This window comes from Populus nigra, chromosome 4 (genome assembly GCF_951802175.1).
Source record: "Populus nigra chromosome 4, ddPopNigr1.1, whole genome shotgun sequence".
In the NCBI taxonomy this organism is placed as follows: domain Eukaryota; kingdom Viridiplantae; phylum Streptophyta; class Magnoliopsida; order Malpighiales; family Salicaceae; genus Populus; species Populus nigra.
Window position 1 is genome coordinate 1,913,045 of NC_084855.1, and position 19,978 is coordinate 1,933,022.

Sequence of the window (19,978 nt, forward strand, 5' to 3'; positions counted from 1 at the left end):
ATCCTTCACAAAATAATTAACAAGCTTCACTGGCAGGTTCAAAGCTAACAGGAATCATCCCCCATTCCAGCAACAGATGGAATGATGTGGCGGAGGTCGTCCAATCAACCACCAGAAGTGGAAAGTCATAGTTCGGATGTTTGCTTGAGCCCAAGCAATCATAAGCACACTCCAGGTCTATCTCGACAGCCTTGTTATCCTAATGCGACTCTGATCATACTGCCAGGAAGAGTCTGCGCAGAGTAATTTGATGGAAGGGGAAAGAAAGGGGAAAGCTAGAACTAAAACTCGTGCAGTTCCTTTGCTCAGTAACCTAGATTAGCGATTTTATTCCCAACAGAGAACATTATTTATTCCCAAACATCCCCGATATCTCAAGAGAACATTATTTATTCCCAACAGAGAAGTAATTGCTCAGTAACCTAGATTCGCGATTTTTCTTGTTGCATGCAAGTGAAAACATGCTCCCCATATAAATTTTTTTAGGTAATAATCCCTATATAAATTTCTAATGATTAAGACATCATGCGGAAAAATCCTTTCTAACATGAGAACATTACTCCTCTTTCAAAGGCAGCTGATCTACATACAACAGATTGAACATAGCTTATCGAAAGAACCCAGAAAGCACATGGTAAAAAAAAATAGCACCTTCTGATGACACACTGAATTTCTGGTGTGATTCAAACCAGGTGCTCCTAGGTTTGGTTCTCCCGGGCTTTTCTAGCTAGATAATGCTTCACACAAGTTTGGTTTATCTCAAATATGAAAGGCATTCCCCTAATCTGCAAAATCAGAGACACCCACGAATTACTTGAGATTAGGTGTACTGTGCAAACATAAAACTTCGAGGAATAAAACATGAGGAATATAAAGTCATTCGTGGATTAAGACACATTTGTATTGTAGCAGCTGAAACATGTGGATGCTAGTTATAATAAGCAATTGCAACAAAATAAATTGCCTTCGTTAATGTTAGCAGAAAACAGTATAAGGCTTCCCTAGGAATTTACAGATTCTGTATAATAGTGGTAATTATGTGTGCCACGAACAAAGTGATCTTAGAGCAGTTGGCACATCAAAAAACTAGAGTCCAAATTTGCAGTCATTGAGAAACCATTTGGGCTTTACACAGCGTGGAAAATCAAATAGCAAATATCTATGGGCAGCTGGGAAAAAGAAAGAGATAAAGTTTACAAGTGCGTCTGCATAAACAGCGGGACTCTCGACATTACCTCTTACCTAACAGCCATCAACATATGAATGAATTGTGTACAAGAAACAAACTTCATTAAGATTTATGGCATATAGTTCAAGACGATAAATACTCTCCCTAAAGATGGCAGTACCACAGAATGAAGAGTATTATCTTGTTCATTGTAAAGACCCTTAGTGAAAATGGCATTTGTTTCGTTCTATCCACACAAATTTCAAGTCATGATAAAGGCTTGTTTTTGTTATTGCTAAAAATTACTTGCATAAACACTGATAGGTAAAAGCAGGCACAGGAAAAGCCAACATAAGATTCAATATGTGATAAAATTGCATAGAACACTTGAAAGAAAATTCTAGACATAAAGAGCATCTTGTTAACCATGAATGCTGAAATAAAGACCTATTGCAACAAACCTCAAACAAACAACCAGAAGTAAGGCTTAGACTCTGTCCAGGGGCTATTTCCTTGTCATTCACCGAGAGGGAGCACTTGCCAAGGTTTTTCAGATAAAAAGATCCACTTTTGTCCAAATTTATAGTAGCCTAAACAAACAAGGAAAAGTTACATGCACCTCAATTTAAAGAAAAAAGTAGGCCTTAGTGGACTACAAGAGAAAGATAAAAATAAGAGATGTGAAATTTAACAGGAAGAGGAGGCATAGTATGTCTGATGGAGCCAAAAGAGGCTAGATTCAAAAGGATTATTTTAGTCTTACCAGCCATTACAACTTAAGTAAACTTCACTTGAAATCTTTTGAGCTTTTGAAGCGAGAAATGGATCACAGCAATTCAAGATCCAGAACTCCCACATGTATTCTCAAATGGCATGCAAGGCAATTACAAGTTTGATTTCATGTCATTTTTCATTGCTATGGTTACAAATTTTATAAAGAGATATGCATAAATACCATCTTCAATCTCAACCTAATTTAACCCATATATAATAAACAATTCTCACTTTTCATGACTTTTAACAAGCAAATCTTCTCTTAATTTATCAGTTAATTAATTTAGTAAATGATGACAGTGTTTGAAAGAAAAGAAAAGAATCCTTGAAGTGACAAAAAAACAGTAAAAAAATATGAAAATAAAGGAGTGAAAGGAAAAGGGATTGAGTGCTGAATTCTACAAATTTTAGGCCAAAAAAAGAAAATGAGAATAAGCCACTAACAGTACAGTTAAAATACATTAATAAACTTGGGCAAATCTCACCTGCCGTCGAGATATTATATTACGACGGCCTTCCCTTCCCAAGTCAATGTCGACGATAGCATCTTCTGTTGCTCTACCAAGTAATACCTGCATGGTCACAAAGAAAAATCACATGCATTGTAATCCTACAAACCAACCCAAGGCATAGATTTTATCATGGATTTAAGATTTATGGGCTGTCACACATTACAGTTAGCTTCAGAAATTAAGCTCCATAGCAAAACAGCATCTTATTGAGGTTGAATAGTCTTTAGATTTAAAATGAATGAAAAGGAAACAAAATTTCCTACTCCTAACTAATATACCATGAATATTTATCACATGAAATTACCAAACTATCTAGATAATTTACTATTAGTGATTCAGATACACAATTTGGATGAGCATTGTATCTTTATATAAATTTATAGCTCCAATTGTGGTTTCGTAGATGAGGCAACTATTTGAAAAACAAACATGGACACAAGGGATTAAAATAGGATTCTTTAAAGCCAGTACCCCAACAAATTAAGCAATTAAGGAATCTTTAACATACCTCAGATTTCTTAATATAATGTTTTGAATGGCGGCCATGTATAACTGCAAATGCTCCATGACGTGCAATAGCTCTTTGCATATAAGAATGAGCACCCTGTTCCAGTCTCATGATTGCCCTCTTCGTGTCCTCATGTCGATATCTTGAGACTGCAGAGAAAAATTGGAACTTAGATGCCATGCTTAGCTACAATGCATGTATACAGCACATCATTTTCTAAAGGTATGTCAACAAACTCGGTTAATAATATGAATACAAGCACAAAAACATGTACCCTTAAACATGCGTGCTCAAACCCACACACAAACACAGATAATTGTGTATACAATATCTTTCAGTGATTTCAATTACAAACCTTGAGATAGAATCAAATAACTACCAATACAAGCAGGCACATGCTTGTATTTTCAAAGTTATTACAACAACATTGGGATTGTCTTAGTTTCACTCATTGTATCATACTGATGTGATTCCCTAATAAACACTGTCTAAGTTACTGTATGCATTTTATTTTCAAGGAAACACGGGGGTGGGGGGTGGGGCAAGAATCAATCATCGCAAAGCTTGTTAAATGTGAGAAAAGCAATTGCTAGTTACGAAGCAGAATGTATTTTACCTTCCTCGCTGCAATATAAATCCTGGTCTTCTGGATCTAAGTCCATATCAAGTATCTGATAACAAGTGGAATTACAAAGTATATGTTCAGAAAAAAGGAGAAATTGTCAAAAGAAACAGGATAATCACCATCTGTTTGAATGCAGTATACAGTTACCATTGCTTCAATGTCTGAAAAATATGGTACATCATCATCACTCTGGATAGATGGCTCAGCTGGATCTGATATTGAATGGTTTGCTACTAGTTGTGAAGAAGCAAAATCTGAAGAGCCCACTTTCATATGTGATACTTGATGATTTTGAACTCTGTCTGGTGCATCTTCTACCTGTTTAATAGCAGACACATTTGTCTGGGGATATGTAAAGAAATCAGAAACCAAAGACGGCTTCTCTAATAAAGAATCAGCTGATTCATTACTCATATGCTTGGCCATTGGGGTTTCTGTAGTTTCTTCCTTCAGTTTAGTAGGAACAAGAGTTTCCATCTTAGTGTCTGCTGAGTTAAATTGAGTTGAGCCACCAAAAGCAAAACCTGCACTCCTACGAGTGGGGTCACTGCTGAGCAACTCAAGTTTCAAACTATGATCACCTACAGGATGGACTGGACCAGGTTTTGGCATCGCCTGTAATCTTACCATCTGAGAAGATGCAAGCAATTGTCCAGGATTTTCTAGATCCCTGTGAGCGACTACTGGAACTACACTACCTTTTTTATTACTCGGTAATTCCTTAGCAGATAAAGAATTTGGTTTGCCAGCATGTTGGAAATTCCTTTGCACCAAGGAGGTAACTGATCTTGGGCGCCAGTCAGTGGGGAGGTCTATATCATCATTGAATGGGATCTCTGTGTCCTCAGTGTTTAGCACACAGCAAATAATCCCATCTTTCACCTCAGGATGCGGATCTAGAAGTGATGTTGATGAAACAAACTGGAACTCAGAATTACAACCTGCATCCACACTACAGTGAGACCCCCTATTCTCCCATAAATTTCCAGGACAAGGACCTGAGTGATTTGTAAAACAGTCTGCTGATATTGATGCTTCTGGTTCAGTTACATTGGGCCTGTAATTTTCGTTAGAATTATTTGGTGAATCCAACAAAATTGTATTGAGACAAGCAATGTAAGAATTGGTGCTGAAATCTTTTCCATCCATATCCACACTTGCCCCTTCCTCGTCATTAGACAAATAATTGGTAAGTTCAGCCAGAAAATCTTCTGTGCTATGAGATGAATTTTGTGGCACATCACTCAGTATTTCCATTTTTAACTCTGAGTCTTTTTGGAGATCATCGAAACTTGTCGAACATGAATTCTTAATATCACCATCATCAAGGAGTGAAAAAGCATCACCATGGTGCATATCTTTGTCATGTAATCCAAGATTGTTTGGAATATCTGGCACTGAAATCCCTTCATCCATTCTCCAAATAGGCATCTCAGGAAGTGGAGAAGAGAACTCCAAATTGTGAAATGACAAACTACACTCTGGAACTGGTGAACTAAGGACATCATTTCCATCAAAGTTAGAGCACCCATGTAACAAGTCATCATCAACTGGCAGTTGTTGACTGAGTTCCTCGACCACGGTTCTGTTTTCAGTGTTAGATGGATCCTCTCCAAGTATATGAGGAATGTGTATATTGTCTTGCTCCATTGAATAATCTTCTTGAATTGTATTATGGAATTCGGTATCAAAGGCATGGGCAGTACCACTACTCACAATTGGAGGAAACACATGATGCATCATGTCCAAATTTGATTCCTGAAGTGCGAAGTGAGTTGTAACTGGATCTCCAAGCATGCATTGTGTGGATAATTGCTCATATTCATTGCCAACATAATTGTTATTATTGGGGGAATCAAGAAAACTCAACTCCATGGAATTAAATGGTTTGCTGCAAATTCTTTTACGCAGAGCATAGTAACAATGGCGGACACTTTCAGTTTTCCTCTTCCCTGAAAAACATTTATTTTCTTTTGAATTTCCAGCTCTACTGAATTTTGATGGAAAAGTCGATGCAGAACACTCAAACTCAGTCATGTGAAAAGCAGCCTCTGAAGAAACAACCGGATCATAAAGGAGAGAATACCAGCGATCTCGTATTTCTCGAACAGTGAATTTTTGAGAAAATTGTACTGCTCCTTTTGCCAGTGATTCCAAGGAAGCACCAGCCTGCAAAACATAAAAAAGAAACAAAAATAAATAGGGATTCCCAAAACAATCACACTGAACAAAAGTCAGCAAGCTTTAACAATTGATATTTAATTAGACAATGGTAGCAAACCAATGATCCAACCCCACAACAACAACAAAAAAAGATAAGATAAGAAGCTGCACCAAGCACCAATTGACAAGGTTTTTTTATATGCTTCAGTCTTAAGAAGCATAAAAAAGAGGTACAACTACTAAAACCCATGTACTGCTACTTTTAAACAGTCTATAAACACACATATATTCAAAAAGCTTAAGAGAGCAATAAGAAAAATGGTTCTAACAGATGAAGAAATAAAATTTTCACTGTCAATAACTATATCGTCAAAACTGCAAGCAAAAAGAGTTAACGGTAAAATTCCTATGGATGCAATGGGAGCAAAACTTCACTCACAAATGCACCGGTTGACACAGACATCCTAGCCAACAACCACTACTTAAATTTTTATGGTTTCAACTTAGTATTCAATGTTTTCCTCATGTATTACACCTTGCCATGTCCATGGCTGTCATCTCTCTTCCGCTTACTGCCATGCACTAGTAAAAGCATATAGACAACAGTCAGAATAAAAGAATGCAAGACCTCTCTTTCACAGACACCCGGAATTTCTCTTCTTGAAATACTTATGCAAGGTCATACCTGCGAATTAGAAAAATAATTGGTGTTGCTGATACATCTCACCACCAATGTTTTCTCCTGTCCGCAGTGCAACCACCAGCACCACTAAATCCCCCCCCTTTTGCACTGGCTCATGAAGAAATTTCCTATTTTAAATTCCTAGCGAAAATGAAGCATTACAAATATCCCTCCTGGCTTATACCTTACATATTCAATATCTCAATGCCTCTGATAACAGCTATCATATCATTACCGAAGCCACGTAAAATCTCGCAATCACCAAAACCAGTATATCCGAAAAACAGAACCGGCCCCTCATCATTTACCATTAACAAAATCGAAACTCACAAAACAACACTATCATAGCATAAAAAAATTAACCATTCTTTTTCACATGTTAAGAACACTATTTATTTCAAAGTTCGAATTCAGATTTTCTTCGATATTGGCCATTTAACATGTTGAAAATCCTGCCCTAATTAAAACATCAAATACAGCAATAATTATGTCCTCAAAATCCATGCTACAAGAAAAGATAGAAACAGAATAATCTTTGTTTCAAGAAATTCATGCTTGAAAACAAGAAAAATCCACCATTACAGAATAACACTAAAAAATAAAAATAATTAGTATAAAAAGATGGGTTTTATTCACTTTTTTTTTAATTGACAAAGAATTGGTGGAATAATAATGATGATTAAACAAAGATTTTTACCTCAATAGAGTTTTTTAACAAAACGTCATCTTCTGGAATCCAAGGAGAGACAGGGCCGAGAGCTCCCATGCCTAAAAAATAAACATGCAAGAGAAGCAGCTGGAGGCTTTTCTTTTATAGAAACGTGGGCAGTGAAGGGAGTCTGGTTCTTGCTGGTGCGTCGGCTCTCTCAGGTGACCGGAGATTTCATGAAAAAAGCTATGGAAGTAACGTCGGGGAAGGGCACGTGTGCCAACTACTGCTTTCTCAGGTGACGGGGAACTGGGAAACTTTGCTAATGTCTGTCGCGGGCAGAAAGAGTGTTCCTGGGGGTTTGACCTTTTGACTAAAAAGAGGAACTCTTGAGAATTACGTGAATTTGACGAAACTACCCTTGAAGAGAATTGAGAAGCGCCACCGCTTTGGTTCTCTCCACCGCTTACTATATCGGTGATGGTGACCTGTCGCCGCGAACGGCTGTTGTCCGTCTCGAGATGGAAAATTAGATAAAGTTAATTGGTTGGGGAGGCGGCGAGTCGGGTTTTTAAGCTTCCTTTTCAGAGCCGAAATTGAATTGCCTTTTCGTTGTTTCGCACTATATGGGGGTAGTTGTGTCTAAGCGAATTACGGGGTGTGGGGCAGAAAGACTTCGCTGCTAGGCTGGGAAAATAACGGCTTTTGATTTATTTTTTCTTGTTTTTTTATTTCGTGATTAGAAGGAAATTGAATTTCTCTTGTATTCCGAGATAATTAAGGAATATTTAATGGAAAATATAATATTATTCTCGAAAAAAAGAGAGGAGGTGTGACTGTCTAACTTTTTTACAAAAAATCTCTCTCTGTCCAAAAATATTATCCTGTTGAAAATAGAATAGAATCTATCTCGATTTTATCTTTCTGGCTGAAAATCAATTGAACCTCTACATTAAAAATCACTTGAAAATCCTTGCATAAAACATCATTATTGTTTGATTTCGAGTGAATTTAAAACAATATTTGATAAAATCAATTATTTCCAATAATCATTAGAGATAAAATTTAAAATCTTGAATCTACTTAGCCCTCAGTAAAATCTAAAATGGACGGTGCATTAATGCTAAGATCAAGTTGTTTTCTTTTCCTCTTGGGGCTAATTGTCTACTTGGATTGAAACAAGTCTCTTTAAGTCTTGGATGGCATCGAAGGAATAAACTTTTTTTTCCTCGGCATTAGACAGAGAATCTGGTCGAGATGTTGCCTAGGATGGCATTGAGGGATTTATTCTTATTGTTCTGGAATGATGGGTAAGGCTGGCCTTAATTGGAAAGGAGGTGCAAGTGTCGCAAGTAAAAGAACAACGAACGTCGAGGAAATTGTCAGCATGTGTTACTACTTGTGCTGAAATCTTCCGATCATTTTCCTTATTAATTATTTGACGATGATTAGGTAATGGTCGGATAACTGGTTGGTTCTTGCAGAAACTAGTAAATGCTGACAATTATTATAGTGAGGGTGTCAATTCCAATTTCCAAGGATGGTCTAAATAATTTCCTGGATGTCATGTGCTGATGAAGAAAACAGAAACATTGCGTGCCTGTTCAAGTTTGGCAATGTTTTTTAAAAAAATTTTGAAAAAATTTGGTTTTTTTTTATTTTAAATTAATATATTTTTAATGTTTTTTAAATTATTTTGATGTACTGATTTTAAAAATAATTTTTAAAAAATAAAAAAAATTATTGAGATATTTTTTTAAATATAAAACACTTTAAAAATTAACCATAACCATATTTTTAAACACGAAAAGATGATGGATATCTTTTTTTTTAATTATTAATGCCCAAGAATTCATTTTTAATTATTGATGCCCAAGAATTCATCAATGCAAGAGCAAACTGAGCAGCTGAATTGCTTAGAACAATAAGAGATTTAACAAAATCCTCATTGGTAGTAAAATAGGAAGATATTTTTAAAAATATCTTTACTGATATTTTTAATTTTTACTGATTTTAAAAATAATTTTTAAAAAATAAAAAAAATTATTGAGATATTTTTTCAAATATAAAACACTTTAAAAATTAACCATAACCATATTTTTAAACACGAAAAGATGATGGATATCTTTTTTTTTAATTATTAATGCCCAAGAATTCATTTTTAATTATTGATGCCCAAGAATTCATCAATGCAAGAGCAAACTGAGCAGCTGAATTGCTTAGAACAATAAGAGATTTAACAAAATCCTCATTGGTAGTAAAATAGGAAGATAAAAGCACCTTTAGTTCGCAAGACTGAGTAAAATCAGCTTGTTATGTTTCGTGCATCATTTGGTTGCAAGAATTTTAGAAATGTAATGGACGACTTGATAAGACCTTATTCTAGTTCCTGTAGTTTTTTTTTTAAATAATTTAGTCCATATATTTGTTTTTATTTACATGTTTACTCTTAATTTTGTAATGGTTCATTACATGCAGTGCACGGATATTTCAGCTGATGAACATCATATATCATCAAGCAATTTTCTTTTAGGTTAAATCAACAAAGGAAATGAAGAATGCAGAATACATGATGCAATTTCAGCAGCTGAGTGGGATGCCCCTAACTTACTAAATTGATCAGGCCAGATACATGTAGTGCACGAATATTCCAGCTGATGAACAACATATATCATCTAGCAACGCGTAGGAACTTGAAAATTTTCTGTGAAAAACTGAAAATCAGGAATCATTAGACTAATAATTAGTGAAGAGAAGGCGTCCGCAGCATATCAGTTGTCAAGATGGAAGCAGTCCGGGATAATACAAGTTCATTCTACAGATACATAAAAGCAAAGCCATTCAAGTATTTGTGATTGGTAACAGTCAATACATGGATAATTTTGAGCAACTTGGATGTAGAGCAACCTCAATTCAGCTGACACTACTCAAGCAAGGGGTAAGTTGTGAGAGATGGCCTGCTTCCCTGGGAAGATTAGGCTGGTTGGGTTGCAATCGCATAGCAAATATGCAAGGACCTTCATGTCAAAATCCCATAACAGAATTGTAGTCCCCTCCATTGACAACCAAGCCGTATGGATCTTGATCCATTGCTTCCTTCATAACAAAAAGTGAAACATTTGCTTCAAGATTTTCCGTTAATAATATAATCTCTACTACCTGTCTAGCTCGTTGGAGCTCCATACTTACTAGTTCCACTTGAAGTTTTCTGTTGATTTGCTCCACATTCCTCGCCTTTAACGGAACAATAAGAAGAAATAGATTCCAATGACTCAAATATCCAAGACAAAAGGACATCAAAGAAGATGGACAGAACTAAATGATCAAACAGGAATACCTTTTTCTTGGAAGTTTCAATCTGATTAGTAAGCACACGATCCTGTCACCAGAAGACAGTATATTATAGTGGTTGAGTTTAAGTTTTCAGTTGATATACTCCAAATTATAAAGCAACAAAAGAACTGTCCAGACAAATTCTTGCTGAAACATTTATAGCTGAAGTATTCATAGTTCAAGAGCAAAACGTAGAAGTTGAAATACATGTCAATAGACCAGAATTGTTGTTTATATCCATTCTTGTGACAGTTTGAGCTGTCCAGCAAATTTTCCTAGTTTAGAACCCTAAGAATGCTGTGAGCTGGGCCGAATATCTTACCGCACGGTCATGAATAACCCTCCAAGCACTTTCCATATCGCTCTCAAGACTCTGCAGATCCTGAAAGCTCAAATCATTCAAACACTGACCCATCCTCTGCCTGTAAAGTACAATCACGACAACATAAAAAAAAATTAGCAAAAAACGGAACAGATACCACCTATGAATAACGAGCATATGGACAACAAATGTCAGGCATTTTATCACCTCATCTCCCTCCTGATTTTCATGTTCACCTCTTTCAGTTTTTCCAAGTTCTCTTTCATTATCTGAGCACACAAGCTTTATACCATTACAGAGAAACACGGAGGCTCTTGACTTAGCACGCACAAAAAAGATAATAGAAATTAGATATAATTAAACACCTTATAGTGGGAGCTCCAAAGATCTATTCCCTTAGTCTGCTGATACTGATCAAATATCCGCTTCGTTCTGGCCATGAAAAATAAAATCAAAATATATGAAAAGGAAGAAGGGTTTGACAGGAAAAGAAAACGAGGGAGAGATATGGGACATACGTAGTGGAGGGGCTAGTGTAGTCGTGGACCTTGTCAGTGCAAGAAACCATGACAAGAGAGACCTCGGCATCACAAAGAACAGTGAGCTCATGAGCTTTCTTGAAGAGACCATTTCGTCTTTTGGAGTAAGTAACTTGCCTGTTAGTCGAGTTCTCAATCTTCTTGATCTGGATCTTCCCTCTTGCCATATTACTATTGCTTTCTCTACTTGATGAGCCCCTTCTCTCTTTAAGCTCCGCTATTCCTTCAAACTGGTAGCTAGCTAGCTCCTTTGAATTTAATTCTGAATCTTTCTTTTCTTAATGATATAAAGAGAAGAATATTAGAGATGGAAGAGAGGTGAAGGGAGAGGAGAAGGTTTGTTATAAATCCATCCATGTAGGTTAAAACGAAGAGAATTGCCAAAATGGTGAAAGGTTTTGCTGGGATTGATAAAGCATGCTGATGATATTTCCAAATGTATGATAGGGGACCATTGCTTTCCTCGCTCAGACAGAGTAATTGGCCGAAGACAAAATACTGCCTCCACTCCTGTTTAAAGTTGATTTTTATGATTTGATGCTGAAATAAATCTCCAGTAATCAGGGGAGAATAATTTTATATATTTAGAATGTGTTGGATATTGTGGTAGTTTTTGTGATTGTAATTTGAAAAAATTATTTTATAAAATGTATTTTTAGTTGAGATTGATTTGATATTTATATATGTTTGGTTAAAACTGTGGTTAAAATTGATGTTGAATAAAAAATAATTAAATATCTTTGATTAAAAATGTTTTTTAAATTAAGGTTATAAAAATCACTAATATATATATATATATATATATATATATATTGATGGTTTTTAATTTAAATATTGTAAATTTAACTATTGTTATTACATCATGAAATAAATAATATTTTATATAAAATATATTTTATTGTTCCATGAAACTATTTATAATTTCATCACATACGAAATTTATCTAACAAAGACTACAATTTTTATGATTTTTTAAGCGTGCAACAAAATCTGGTAAAATATCATCATAAATAAAATTGAAATTTCGATTAATTTTTGCAAATATTACACCATCATATGATCTCTTTCTAATTTATATAATAACATTGAATAATATTAAACACTATAAAATACAATTATAAATAAAAAAAATTAATTTTTTTTATTGTTTACTTTCATGTTTCATGTGCAGAGTAAATTGTCCCTAAACAATATAAATTTTCTCTTGTTACTCGCTCAATTTCCTCTTAGGATTCCGGGTTTGCCCAACCCAGACACGGCAACAATTCACCCAGGTAAATCGAACTCATCACCATCACCCCCAGCAACAATCCCTACATTCCATGAACAATCCAGCCTTGTTAGTTGCCCATTAGACCTTCCCAGTAAGCTCTTTCATTTTATTAATTCAGCCTGTGGCAGTGGCTCCTCTGCAACTGGGCACCTCCCCAGGGCACCTCCCCAGGACTTCGTTGCTGTCCTGTTTTTGTAACTTGGCTTTACTTTGCCATCGCGCTTAGCAGAGCTCTCCACTGTGTGAATAGTGAAGTAGAAGCAAAGAAATTTTGCTTTTGTTAAACCGCAGTCAGAGATGCAATTTAAATGAATCCTTAAATAAAACTCAGCTTTTAATGTGGCTAACCATGAAATTCAGTTGCAATCTCAATGCCAAACGAGCAGACGTGTTACATTAGCCATTTGGAAATAGATAAATAAATCTATATGCTATGGAGCAAATTTCAGTTTTAATCGTTTGTTTTTTTAGTTTGAACTCGCTTTTAAAAGTTTTTAAAATTATTCTTTATTTGAAAAATATCAAATTAAATTTTTTTTAGATTTTAATATTCTAATACCAAAAATAAAAAAAATTAATGCATTATCAATACAAAAATACTTTTTAAAACCTTCAATACAATTTGAATGGGAAAAAATGATGTCTTCATCTTGTAAAATCTTGCAAAAAAAAAAATTTAAGATCAATTTCTGACCATGGACTTTGTTTACTATATTTTTCAATGCCCAAATGAGGCATTGATCAAATGATTGACTCGATTAACTCGGAATAATTCACCTAATCCGTGATCTGAGCTGTGAATAGGATATGGACTGGGTCAAGTCTTTCAACTTTTCTTCATTTTGGTATCAATATACACATAGGTATCTCAAATGGCCCAGTCCAATAGATTGCTTACAAGCCTAAAACATCATTTAACAAGGCCTAAATAGCTTAAATCCTAGGCCCAATGAGATTTCATAGCTATAAGGTCAAGTTATAACTTAAAAAAGTGGGCTAATGTAAAACCGAGGCCCGCATCTTTTATTTCTTGCCTATCAGGTTAAGGCTTTAGTTTCCCTGCATCAAAACGTAACAAGGAGTATCCGCATCCTCCTCCTCCTTGAAGTGTAATAATAAATAATTTTTAAAATATTTTTTATTTTTAAAAAATTATTTTTGATATCATCATATCAAAATGATATAAAATTATTAAAAAAATTTTAATTTATAGCAAAAAAAATTTTAATTTTTTCAAAATCACTTTCAAAACACAATGTCAGAAGGATATGAAATTTAGACCCTGTTTATTTTTGCGTTTTAAATGTATCTTTGAAAAAATTTAAAAAGTGCTTTTAAAAAATTTAAGAATTTTTTATTTTTTTATTTTAAATTAATATTTTTTTGATGTTTTTAAATCATTTTGATGTATTGATATTTTAAAAGATAAAAAATATATTATTTTAATATATTTTTAAATAAAAAAACAATATTATTAATACTTACAAACAACAGGGTATTAGCCAGGGTATCGGACCCGTGTTTCGTATCGACTCGGGTACTTAAGGGTGAGATGCAGAGTCCCAGTGACAGAGGTTAATAAATAGCTTGCCATGACCATGGAGATGACCTCTGGTTTTGATTGATGAGATTTGAGAGCGATAGGCCGAGCTCCTACAAACAGGTCTTCTTAGGGTTGTCAAAAGTGGGGCAGTAGGAACGTGACGGGTAGTCCCGTAACCTTTGTTGAGACATTTGGTCTATCTAACGGCCATTACACCAATAATATGCTTAAAGGGTAACCTACACTCTACACATTTCAGTCTATTGACAACTATTACTTCATCATGTCTTTCACATGCAAGGCCAGACGGACCCCTCTCTATGTCCCAATTGGACCCACACTACAATGGGGACCGTGTATACCGAAGCCCTCCTGTGTATCAAATCTTCGGGCCCAACAGTGGCTACGTATTTTGTGACGTGGGAGCTTACTTTTCTCTACTAATGGCGGGGGGGGGGGGGGGGGGGGAGGGGTAAAAAATAGGTTGTCTAATTTAACATACAATTGAAACTATCATCTAAGATCTGATAAAATGACACGCCGAGCAGTTGATGGATTAATTTCGCCAGACAAAAGGAAGAGAAAGTCGAAGCAATGTGGTTGTTTTCTTTACGGAGATTCACCTAATATATGCTCAAATAGTCTCCCTCCCTGTTGTATGGGGGCAAGTTAGGACGGGTGGGGTAGGATTAGGGTTCTTGATTCGTGTCCGAAGTGACAATATCTGCTGGCTAGCTTTGGTAAATAAGAGCAAGGGAGGAACCTTGGTGACATAAAGGCACCAATATTTGTACTGCCATGTCTACTAGGACAAAAGAACCTCTCGTAAGTGCAGCTCAAAAGCTTATTTAAGTCCATAGACGTTGAAAGCACCAAAGAGTATTTCAAAGGCTTTGCTGGTGGGACCTTGAGATTCCTCGAACACCTTGTTAGCAAGATTTGTAGTAAGTAGTAACGTTTTAATACTCGGATCTAAAGGCAGACGTACAAGTGGCATATTGATTCAAATTACGTGTTTCTCCGAACATGTCTCCAAAGGGACGCGTTTTTTGCTTTTGCAAAGGTTACCTCTAAATTTCACTACGGAGCGCGCGCGTGTGTATGTGTTTTTCAAGTACTCGGCCTTCGAAGTTTGAATCGAGTGCTTCTTGGCCTTCACTTTTCCTCGAGGAACAATAAGCCTTCGAGGCCCTGATAAGTTCCTTTTGTTTAGTGCTAGATACACACAGTAGCGTGTACTAAGCACGGCTAACTTTTATTTGTATATGTTTTTTAAAAATGAACTTGATTAGAAAAACAAATTAATTGGTTCTTTTAATGTTTTTTAATAATTTTAATATATTAATAAATACTTTAACATATTTTCAAATAAAAAATATTTTTATAGAGTATTTTACATCATGATGCTAACCGCACACAAAACAATGTAACATGTTTTTTCAACCAATCATAATCTTTGATTTATATATTTTTTCTGATATTTTTTATTATTTATTAAGTTTATTAAAATCGCTACGTGATATGAATTAAATCAAGTGTCTTTTCAAGAGCGTGAAACAAATGGCATCATGAAATATACAAAAATATATTTTTATTTCAACAGCAATTACGAAATATCTGAAGGATGATCAATTGTTTGCCAACCAATTTTTTTTTTAATATTGTTAATTATATAAGAATATATTTTTATTTCAGAAGTAATTAAGATATGTCTAATTAAGGATGATAGATTTTCCGTCAACTAAAACTTCTTTTTTAATATTATCGATCGATGATACATCTAATGTAACTCCCTAAAGAGAAATTAGCATACAGAGCAAATAAGTTTATCCATTTGAAGGACTGTTGTTAATTAAATTATTAAAGGGTATTGCTGATCGCTAATTAGTTGGTGAAAAGTTTCATGATGCATTGTTGGTGTTTTGTATGCAGTGTAGTGTGTTTTTTAATCAAAAATATATTAAAATATTTTTTAAAATTTTTAATATTAGTATACAAAAATTATTTAAAAATATCTAAAAATTATTAATTTAATATTTTTTATATAAAAAACAATTTAAAAAACATGTTATAATATAAAAATATTTATTTTATCTATTGCGCGTATTTTATTTGTTATTAATTGGTTTGAGGTAAAAACACAAGTCGGTATGTTTGAAATTTGCCAGCCAATGCAATCTTTTATGCCGTGGCTAGAAAAAATCAGGGTGTTTTGAAGAGTTATTTTTTAAATTGTATTTTATTTAAAAATATATTAAAATAATTTTTTTATTTTTTAAAATTTATTTTTAATATAAACACATTAAAACAATAAAAAATAAAAATAAAATTTTTTTTTTAAATCAAAATATTTAAAAATTATAGTTCAAACATGCACGAAACACCACTATATATGTTGTCTGTATTGTATGTAAAATAGCGAAGAAATGAACCTGATGTGACGACGCCTGTGATCTAAATCTTTGCAGAAGCTCTAGCCTTACGATATCACTGGTTTCCACTTTCCATACTAAGATGATATTTTTTTTTTAAAAAAAAATATCTTTGAATTAAAAATACATTATAATTAATTTTTTTATTTAAGCTTATTAAAAATACCATAAAACATTTTAAAAAATATAAATTTAATATTTTTTTAAATAAAAAACAATTTAAAAAAGAAAGCACGTTTTGAGCCATTCACCTGCGATAATTCCCCTTTAGAACGCGAAAAAGCTTTCACGATTGACAAGAAAACAGCAAGCATTATTTTGACATGACCTTTCATGATTACCAAGTGTATGTGTTCTTCGAAAATATCATTGTGGGTTCTAATTGTTCTAAATCAGCACGCTCCAGACCAAAAACTAAAAATAATTTCTACCAAATTTTTTTTTTTTTTACGTGCGACAACGTTGTTTGCTTTATGGCATGCAAAACAACAATTATCTCAATTAATGTCAATTCAATTATTTCATTCCTTAACGCAATTATTCAACAACCTTAATCTGCTTTTAATGATTTACAATCCGCTTTAACCTTGAGATTTGATTATTAATTTTTTTTTTCATGAATTCATTAATCTTACATGACTTTCATGACATAAAACTGACACGTGCCACTCACTTTATAATAATAATAATAAAAAAAAACAATGGCTAAGCTTATATTTCTTGTGCTCAATCTTGTCTTGGGTGCTTCTTTTTACCTGGGCAAACAATAAAAAACTTTAAGTTTCTTAACTCGTATTTTTTTAGTTAAACTCTTTTTTAAAAAATAAATAAATAAAGACTTGTATGGACTCTACCATAGACCATAGTCTACAACATTGCCGTGAATCCATTTAGTTATACTCCAGTTAAAGATATTACACCAATTTTTTTAGAAAAACAATGTGGATAACAATTCTAGTATACTAATTAAATAAAATTAGATTATATTATAGGAAATACAATTATATAGCAAATTACGCTACCTTGTATGGTTTTGATTATTTGTAGGGGGTTGCATTGTTAATATTATATACAACCCTAATCGTATAAATAGAGAGGATGACTACTACAATTGTTTAAGCCTCCTAAAAACTTATTCTATCTCAATTTTGCATTAAAACTTTATACAAACCTATTCTTCATGGATCCTAATCAAAACACCAACGCTGCACTTAATTTTGTTGTTGACAAATCTGCAATGTCATTCTACTCCCTTGTTCTGCAACAAGCCCTTCATTCTTATTCTTCAATCATGCCAAAGACTTAACTTCACCGAAGTTAAGTCACTTACTTATACTAAGTTACATAACCATATACTCACCAATGAATATCTTCATAAAAGTTCTATTGTGACTAACATTTCAACCCCTCTGGTGTCTACCCTGTCTAGCAGCTTTTTGATCTTCTTTGCTTAGCGTCAGTCCCGTCAGTTTCATGACCAATCAGCGGGTGGTTTTGGAAACTCTTATGACTGTTGTTTTGGAGGCAGGTTTTGAGGTGGATGGAGGCATAAAAACCGTAACAGTTACAACAATAATTCTCGTAGAAATAGTGACAATTACAACAATAATTACATTGATAATTCTCATCAGAATGGGCAGCATAGTAGTCATTTTTCCTACAATAATCAGTGGTTTCATAGTCGCCAAACCAAATGCCAGTTAAGTTATGGTTTGGGACATTTTGTTTCATAGTGTCCACAATTTGTGAATTACTAGTGCTGCAAATGCTAACTTAGCATTCCATAATCATCATAGTACTACTCTAGCTACTTGGTTTCTTGACACAGGTGTTAATCAACATGTCGCACATGATTTTATAAATATGACAAATTCAAAACCTTATCCGGACATTGGTCAGCTATATGTTGATGATGGTAAGGGATTTAGTATATCAAATGTTGCTCACTCTATCATCTGCACGCCAAAACATATATTTACCTTGTCAAATATTTTACATGTTCTCTATATTAAAAAGCCTTTATTATATGTTCATAAATTTTATCTTCAAAATAAGGGCTTTTTTTTTAATTTCACTCGTTTGTGTTTTATGTCAAAATCTGCTAACCAAAAAAATGCTTCTTTTTTGTCAGATTAGAAATGAATTTATGTTATCTTTGAGTCTTTTACAATGTCTTTACCTCAAGCATTATTGTATACCAGTCTGTCTACCTTTGATGATGTTTGGTATTATCATCTTGGACATCCTAATCCACGTATCTTAAGTCTGTCAATGTCAAATAAAAAGGTTTTTTGTACTTCAAAAAATTCTCATTTTAATTATCAAGCATGTTCTTTGGGAAAATCTTATTGTTTGTTTTCAAGCCTACAGCTCACAAAACCTCTGCTCTATTTAAATTGCTATTAAGTGATGTTTGGAGACCCTCTCTCATGTTTTATTCTGATTGTTTTTTATACTTTATTATTTTTATGGATGTTCATATAAAATACATTTGGTTCTTTCCTCTGGTTGCGAAATCTGATCTCTTTAATGTGTTTCAACAATTTCAAGCTCATGTTGAATGTCAGTTCTTTTACAAAATTAAATTGGGTCAAATTAATTAAGGCAAAGAATATGAGAAATTAAATACTTATTTTAAACAAATTGGCATTCACCATCGCTTAATTTATCCTTATATTCATGAAGAGAATGACACCATTCAGCATCTTCATAGGCATATTATTGAAATTGATCTAACACTTCTTGGTCAATGTCACACTCCATTAAAATATAAGGGTTATGCTTTTGAAACTCTTGTTCATTTAATTAATAGCATGTCCACTTCTATTTTGAATGGCAAATCTCTTCCTGAATGATTGTTTTAGTCTGTTTCTGATTATAATTTTCTTTATATTTTTGGTTGTTTGTGTTTTCTTTTTCTTTGCCCTTACAATACTCGTAAATTAGATTTTCACTCTACTCCTGATGTCTTTCTTGGCTATAGCTCTCAGCACTAAAGTTATTGTTACCTTAATCTATCATCCAACCAGGTTTATATTGCTAGACAAGTTAAATTTTATGAACACATTTTTCCCTTTGTGATTGCTAAACAAATATAACAACCAATTCCATAATTACCCATCACATACCCTCTTTGCATTCCTTATAATATATCACTGCATCCCCTACTATTTCAACATAGTTGCATTTATTAGTTGTTTATAACCCTCATTCGGTATGTTATAGTTTTATTGCTATATCTTCACCTGTTATTTCTTATGATGCTAAGTGTGCAGGTATCATTTCTTCTAGTGCACGTGACTCTCTTGTTTTGTTGTACACCTCACGGTATATGTCCCAATCATTCGGTATGCCTCAACTAAACTTGATGGGTGATCTTTCAAAATTTTATCTTCCACCAGCCTCGGACTCTGTTGTCCCACTTCAGCATCCCATGATTCTTCGCCCACGATAAT

General features: G+C 33.9%; 2 protein-coding genes across 3 annotated transcripts; both read right to left on the reverse strand.

Moving 5' to 3' along the window:
• Nucleotides 1–300: 300 nt before the first annotated feature.
• LOC133690718 (uncharacterized) lies at nucleotides 301–7,690 on the reverse strand. The gene is made up of 7 exons (XM_062110984.1): nucleotides 7,130–7,690; nucleotides 3,735–5,756; nucleotides 3,579–3,633; nucleotides 2,963–3,111; nucleotides 2,428–2,514; nucleotides 1,630–1,758; nucleotides 301–785 (listed from the first exon to the last, which is right to left on the reverse strand). The coding sequence occupies exons 1-7, from the start codon at nucleotides 7,196–7,198 to the stop codon at nucleotides 699–701; spliced, it is 2,598 nt and encodes an 865-aa protein (XP_061966968.1). The 5' UTR covers nucleotides 7,199–7,690; the 3' UTR covers nucleotides 301–698.
• Nucleotides 7,691–9,824: 2,134 nt separating this feature from the next.
• LOC133690802 (agamous-like MADS-box protein AP3) lies at nucleotides 9,825–11,730 on the reverse strand. Of its 2 annotated transcripts, XM_062111066.1 has the most exons (7): nucleotides 11,255–11,730; nucleotides 11,102–11,168; nucleotides 10,944–11,005; nucleotides 10,737–10,836; nucleotides 10,419–10,460; nucleotides 10,271–10,315; nucleotides 9,825–10,177 (listed from the first exon to the last, which is right to left on the reverse strand). In XM_062111066.1, exons 1-7 carry the CDS (start codon nucleotides 11,440–11,442, stop codon nucleotides 10,106–10,108), a joined length of 576 nt encoding a protein of 191 aa, XP_061967050.1. In that variant the 5' UTR covers nucleotides 11,443–11,730; the 3' UTR covers nucleotides 9,825–10,105. The 2 variants fall into 2 exon arrangements, with proteins under 2 accessions (XP_061967050.1, XP_061967049.1); XM_062111065.1 differs by having other exon boundaries at nucleotides 9,825–10,315.
• Nucleotides 11,731–19,978: the final 8,248 nt, after the last annotated feature.

What these genes read in the sequence shown, in the direction of transcription:
- LOC133690802 (XM_062111065.1), bottom strand. Translation starts at nt 11,442, where the DNA reads ATGGCAAGAGGGAAGATCCAGATCAAGAAGATTGAGAACTCGACTAAC. An exon ending in TACACTAGCCCCTCCACTAC is followed by an intron (nt 11,169 to 11,254) that starts GTATGTCCCATA and finishes TTTCATGGCCAG; the next exon opens with AACGAAGCGGATATTTGATC. An exon ending in TTGAAACTTCCAAGAAAAAG is followed by an intron (nt 10,316 to 10,418) that starts GTATTCCTGTTT and finishes GTTCCGTTAAAG; the next exon opens with GCGAGGAATGTGGAGCAAAT.
- LOC133690718 (XM_062110984.1), bottom strand. Translation starts at nt 7,198, where the DNA reads ATGGGAGCTCTCGGCCCTGTCTCTCCTTGGATTCCAGAAGATGACGTT. An exon ending in ATTATATTAAGAAATCTGAG is followed by an intron (nt 2,515 to 2,962) that starts GTATGTTAAAGA and finishes GTGACCATGCAG; the next exon opens with GTATTACTTGGTAGAGCAAC. An exon ending in CTTCTGGTTGTTTGTTTGAG is followed by an intron (nt 786 to 1,629) that starts GTTTGTTGCAAT and finishes CTGATTTTGCAG; the next exon opens with ATTAGGGGAATGCCTTTCAT.